This window comes from Oncorhynchus keta, chromosome 10 (genome assembly GCF_023373465.1).
Source record: "Oncorhynchus keta strain PuntledgeMale-10-30-2019 chromosome 10, Oket_V2, whole genome shotgun sequence".
Taxonomy (NCBI): Eukaryota; Metazoa; Chordata; class Actinopteri; order Salmoniformes; family Salmonidae; genus Oncorhynchus; species Oncorhynchus keta.
The window spans coordinates 66225748-66232523 of NC_068430.1; the positions used below are offsets into that span (position 1 = coordinate 66225748).

General features: G+C 41.6%; 1 protein-coding gene across 1 annotated transcript in view; it reads right to left on the bottom strand.

Annotated features, from left to right (window-relative positions):
* Nucleotides 1–1214, bottom strand: part of LOC118389398 (protein AF-17-like) — a 33316-nt gene extending 32102 nt beyond the window's left edge. The window contains exon 1 of the mRNA XM_052527695.1: nt 632–1214. Coding sequence (XP_052383655.1) covers nt 632–740 — 109 coding nt within the window. The 5' untranslated portion in view covers nt 741–1214. The remainder of the gene's footprint in view (nt 1–631) is intronic.
* Nucleotides 1215–6776: the final 5562 nt, after the last annotated feature.

Here is a 6776-nt window from a genome sequence, read left to right on the forward strand (position 1 = left end):
TATTGGTTTTACTTGGCAAGGCAGGCTGATTTATAATAATCTGACATTAATAACAGTTTATAAACTCAGATCGCATTGTGTGTCAGCTACATAAGATATTGTTATTGATGTTTCCTACAAAACACAATAAATAAAAGCCACGGGGGGATATACTGTGAAGGTGTGTACAACTGTTATAGCCTTACAACTGTAAATATTTACATATGAAATCATAATTAGTGGCTCTTATTCAAATCAAAACTCATGGACATATTGAGTGGATACGTTGTTGCATTGCTGAGATACAAAGATGTCAACAAAGAAGGTGAATATATCGTTGTGGAAACAATTCATCCGCAAGGCCCGATAGGCCAGCTCGTCTGCTGCTCCAGTAGTAGCAAATGCTTCCTAACGGTGCGTAACTTTGGATCGAATAAAAGCCATTCTACAAAAACCGCATTAGTCGGCGCCATAAGGGCTTGATGTCATTTTATATGTCTCCTCTCGCGGTCGCACCACGTCAACGCGTGCAGAAGGAAAACACCCCCTCCCACATAAATACAGACAGACCCACACGCACGTAGGCACCCACCACACCACCCCATCCTCCCCCCAATAGCGTAATTACATTGTAAAATAGCAAGCTAGTTACCCTGGTGAACAGCGACGCTGCATCCGTGCCCATCACAGTATACAAGAGGATTTTCAGCCCAGCCTCGCTCATCGGAACACACGCAGCAACCTCCAACCATTTCCCGCATACTGTTCCCATACGGTATTGTATACGGTTTTGCGGCGACTTAAATCGCCAGGGTGTCAAGTAGTCCCTGACTTCAACGGTGTCTCAAACATGGTAGTCGGTAGTCGTGCTACACTGCAATCAAGAATGGATTTCAGCGTGGGGTTCGGGTACAGAGAGTTTTTCCGTGATGTCTTCCCGTCCCCCGTAGAACCGATGCAGTGCGCATGCCCACATCTGCAGAATAGTCTCACTGTGTGAAGATGACAATATTTCCATCCCTTGAAGTTGTGTGTCCTCAGTTGTCCATCCTCAATGGCAATATATATGCTCCATTTCTACATTAATAATGACAAAACGGCCCCGATCTCCTGCTGTCGAAAAGCAATAATGACAAGTGTAGACTAAAGCGTGCCTCTTCTCTTTGAACGGTAGATAAAAAGCACTTTAAATGCATAGCGCCATCTTTAGGGATCAGAGAAAACACAAATGTCTAGGCCTACTGACCGAAATTGAATATCCAGACATAGTTTGAGGAAACTGTTAATATCATTCAGCAATATGTAGCCCAGGTCAACTACTTTGCCGATTTATTTAGAAACTTTCTAAATACTATATCCAATATGTAGGCATATTAAAAAGTATTATCATAATAATAGTCCATAAACAGAATCAGATAACTATGTTGTGCTAGAGGCATTATAAAGTCTCATAATGATGGTTGCTTAAGCAGAGGTCAATAAAATACAATTGTAGGTTTATAATGCGTTGTATTAGGCACTTGTGTGATGTGTAATGTAAAGCATTGTTGTAAAACCTTAGACTGCAAAGCCTTACATTACTTATTACATGATGATGATGATCTTTATCCGAAAGTGAAGTGAACTATAATGTTAGAAATGCATGCATGAACATGTGCAAAAAACAATACAATATAACAATGTCTGTAATATCCTACAGATTACAACTATTGTTTATGAACATAAAATTCAATTGTAATCCAAAGATTTAATAGGAGTTTATGGCAGAACTCAAAAACAGAAGATGTGATTCTATTTCCTTGGAATGACAGACTGCCAGTCAGCCTGTGAGACTTTAATAGCCATGCTTTTTGAAATATTAAGCTCTGGCCACAACATAATTGGAATAGTCAAGCCTTTTTCAAGAACAGCTTTTTTCCCATCTACGTAACATTGCAAAAATCTGAAACTTTCTGTCCAAAAATGATGCAGAAAAATGAATCCATGCTTTTGTCACTTCTAGGTTAGACGACTGCAATGCTCTACTTTCCGGCCACCCGGATAAAGCACTAAATTAACTTCAGTTAGTGCTAAACACGGCTTCTAGAATCTTGACTAGAACCAAAAAATGTGATCATATTACTCTACACTGGCTTCCTGTTAAGGCAAGGGCTGATTTCAAGGTTTACTGCTAACCTACAAAGCATTAGAAGGGCTTGCTCCTACCTATCTCTCTGATTTGGTCCTGCCGTACATTACTACACGTACGCTACAATCACAAGACCCAGGCCTCCTTATTGTCCCAAGAATTTCTAAGCAAACAGCTGGAGGCAGGGCTTTCTCCTATAGAGCACCATTTTTATGGAATGGTCTGCCTACCCATGTGAGAGACGCAGACTCGGTCTCAACCTTTAAGTCTTTATTTAAGACTCATCTCTTCAGTAGGTCCTATGATTGAGTGTAGTCTGGCCCAGGAGTGTGAAGGTGAACGGAAATGCACTGGAGCAACGAACCGCCCTTGCTGTCTCTGCCTGGCCGATTTCTCTCTCTCCACTGAGATTCTCTGCCTCTAACCCTATTACAGGGGCTGAGTCACTGGCTTACTGGTGCTCTTCCATGCCGTCCCTAGGAGGGGTGCGTCACTTGATGGGTTGAGTCACTGACGTGATCTTCCTGTCTGGGTTGGCACCCCCCCTTGGGTTGTGCCGTGGCGTAGATCTTTGTGGGCTATACTCGGTCTTGTCTCAGGTTGGTAAGTTGGTGGTTGAAGGTATCCCTCTAGTGGTGTGGAGGCTGTGCTTTGGCAAAGTGGGTGAGGTTATATCCTGCCTGTTTGGCCCTGTCTGGGGGTATCGTTGGATGGGACCACAGTGTCTCCTGACCCCTCCTGTCTCAGCCTCCAGTATTTATGCTGCTATAGTTTATGTGTCAGGGGGCTAGGGTCAGTCTGTTATATCTGGTGTACTGTGTGAATTTAAGTATGCTCTCTCTCTCTCTCTCTCTCTCTCTCTCTCTCTCTCTCTCTCTCTCTCTCTCTCTCTCTCTCTCTCTCTCTCTCTCTCTCTCTCTCTCTCTCTCTCTCTCTCTCGTCTAGAGACAGCAGGAGCCAACTGACATTTACTCCTGAGGTGCTGACCTAGGTTTCTTCTTAAGTTCTGGCCTTTCTATGGAGTTTTTCCTAGCCACTGTGCTTCTACACCTGCATTGCTTGCTGTTTGGGATTTTAGGCTGGGTTTCTGTACAGCACTTTGAGATATCAGCTGATGTAAGAAGGGCTCTATAAATTAATTTGATTTGAATAGTCCCCTCCAGTGGTTTTAGCGTCCACCTCCTCATATGAGGAGATGCTGCCAGGCCCTATATTGTAGTCTGCCAACGCCCCTGAAAAACATAAACACAATAGGTTAGTAGTTGCATACAGTACTACAACATGTATGATTCATCAACTCAATCCAGAAGTGGATCAGTAAGTACCTTTCAGCTTCTGCTCTTTGGTCCAGTGAGGATATTTTTTCTCAACATCTGAATAGGAGCCACAATCTGTGCGTCTTGTTCGATATGCTCCTGACTGTCCCATGCCCCCTGTGGACGGTGGCAGCGCTTGTCAACCTAGAAAAACCTAGACATGACCTCCTGGGAAGCAGTTACACAGTGGGTAAAAAAAAAAAAAGAAACGTTTGAAATTCAACAGCCAGATTACAATAATGGGTATAAAAAAATGACGTCTCTACAACCTGCATACAATCCTGATTGTAATGATGTTATTTCAACCCCTGATCCAGAGTCTCACATTCATTCTCACGCAAATGTTTATATTACCTGCATTAGCCCATGGACATTTCCATTGTCCCCTGAGCCATTGACCAGTCCTGTCCCACCCCTGGACTCTAGAGATGATACCACCGAGGACAGCTGGGTCCACTCCATACCTTTGCCCTGCGTTGGTGATGCGTCCCTTGTACTTGTCCACGTAGGGGCGATTAGTGGGACTATCATTTGTTTTTCAACAGGACAATAACCCAAAACACACCTCCAGGCTGTGTAAGGGCTATTTGACCAAGGAGAGTGCTGCCTCAGATTATTACATATACTTGTTAAATTCAACCTTTATTTAACTAGGCAAGTTAGTTAAGAACCCATTTCTTATTTACAATGCAAAGCTGTCACCAAGAAAAAGAGTGACTACTTTGGAGAATATCAAATATAAAATATATTTTGATTTGTTTAACACTTTTTTTGTGTTATTTCATAGTTTTGACGTCTTCGCTATTATTCTACAATGTAGAAAATAGTAAAAATAAAGAAAAACTCTTGAATGGGTAGGTGTGTCCAGACTTTTGACTGGTATTGTATATATAACATACCACTGGAACTTTTCCCGTCAGCATTTGCTGTTGCCCATGAGGCACCGTTAGTGTCAACTTTGCTAATGTCACCGTAACGATTTGCTAAAATAAAGACAATTATTTATTATTTGAGTGCATACTAACTCATACCACAACATAATCATTGATGGTTATTTTTCAATAAGCCCTGCTGTGGGCTTATATTCCAGACATAATGTTTAGAGAGTTCTACTACACACACAGGCAATTCACATCCTACAAATACAGAAAGATATGACAGGATCTTTTAACTGGTTTTAGTAAATTACAATGACAATATTATGCAGAATTCATGATAGAGCTGAATAAAGCTCACCCATGTTGATGTTTTCTCTTAAAATTCTTGAAACTGGAAGATCCTCAAAATGATACAGCGTGGCTGTTTCACTGAGAACTGACCTCGTTGAGAAAGTTCAGTTTGTACATCTTCGTGGACACAGTGGGATTTCCCTTTATATAGACAGGTCTTGATGGACCATCTGACTTTATAGAAATCATGTCTGAGTCCAGAAACAACCCAATCCTCCCTACTAGGTCAAACTGAAACTGAAAACAATGATTTGAGTGGACATAGTAGGAAATGCGTGCTTGAAATCTAAATTGAGCAAGGTGCCTAATTTGAACAGAACAATAGCCTCCAGCCAATAAAATGGACCACAGGGGTATTAAAGGGATAGTTCGCCCAAATTACAAAATTACACATTTGTTTCCTTACCTTGAAAACTATTTATGAAAATAATTACTTTTGTGGTTTTTGTGAACTATCAATATTCTCAAACTCTTTATTTGTGTAATTATCAACCGAAGCAATTTCTTGGACGAAAATAAGTTAGACCTTGATTCAGTCAGTAGATGTCACTGTGAGCCCTATTCCATTGTGCATCGTATGTTCTCCATGGTCAATTTATTACTTCGGTCCCTCACTGGAGGCTGTTGGCACCTTAATTGGGGAGGACGGGCTCATGGAATGGCTGGAGCGGAATCAGTCGAATGGAATCAAACACATGGTTTCCGGGTGTTTAATGCCATCCCATTTGCTCTGTTCCGGACAATATTATGAGCAGTTCTCCTCTCAGCAGCCTCCACTGCTGTCTGTGTAAGTAAATTGCTGCTGGGTAACTTGTTTTAAGCTTGTAGAAGAGAGGGAGACAGGGAACTTTACAGGGACACTTGGGCAGATAGAGAAAGTTAGACAAAGGACTGGGTCATCAAACGAGGGAAGTAACAACTGGATGTATGCTTTTCTACCATTGACACCAACTCCACCTCTCTACCCTTCTATACTCTCCTTTCAACCTAGGAGTCAGTTATGTTGTTTCTATTACAGTTTATATTGAAAAATATATATTTAGCATCATTGTTTTTAATGCAGAGACATACAAACCTGTCATCTTTACAATAAACATCCTGATAAGCATATCTGGGCGTATTCATTGAGAGCACAGCCTGCTTTATAAGTATCAAGTTTCTTCACTCAGCTCTGCATTGAGAGAGAGAGAGAGAGAGAGAGAGAGAGAGAGAGAGAGAGAGAGAGAGAGAGAGAGAGAGAGAGAGAGAGAGAGAGAGAGAGAGAGAGAGAGAGAGAAAGAAAGGGGAAATGAGTGCTGATGGAAAGGACAGATAAAGAGATGTCAGCAGCTGGATGAGATGAGACTGGGGCGGCAGGGTAGCCTAGTGGTTAGAGCATTGGACTAGTAACCAAAAGGTTACTAGTCCAATGACAAGGTACAAGGTACAAAGGTACAAAATCTGTCGTTCTGCCCTTGAACAGTTAACCCACTGTTCCTGTCATTGAAAATAAGAATTTGTTCTTAACTGACTTGCCTAGTAAAATAAAGGTAAAATAAAATAAAAGACTCACACCTGTTCTGGTGGTCTGACGCCGGTCCGAGCAGTGAGTCGTGACTGACTGTGTCCCTGGTCTATCTGACATGTGGCTGGCTCGTCAACTTATTGCCTGCTTACTGTTACTGATACGACTAGGGAGTCTGATTAGTCTAGCTATATATATGTACATATCTAGCTCTACCATATCTTACCTCTGCACAATGACTCGGTACTGGTACCCCGTGTAAATAGCCAAGTTATCATTACTCATTGTGTGTTTATTCCTTGTGTTATTATTTTTGTTTTTTTCTATCATTTCACATTTTTTCTCTATGTGTTGTTGGGAAAGCCTGTAAGTAAGCATTTCACTGTTAGTCTACACCTGTTGTTATGAGGTATGTGAGTTACTGGTGTGACTGACTGATACTCAGGTGAAAGTAGACATAAGCAGTTTCGATTGGTTTGAGTATTTCTTATCTGGATTGGGGTTGGCAAGTTCTTTCCTAAGGAACCTTCTGCCCTTTGGGAATTGCTTACTGTGTGCCAGACTTCTAGTTTCATATTGAGTTGAACTGAATACGTATAGCGTAGCAGGAGAGCAAGACT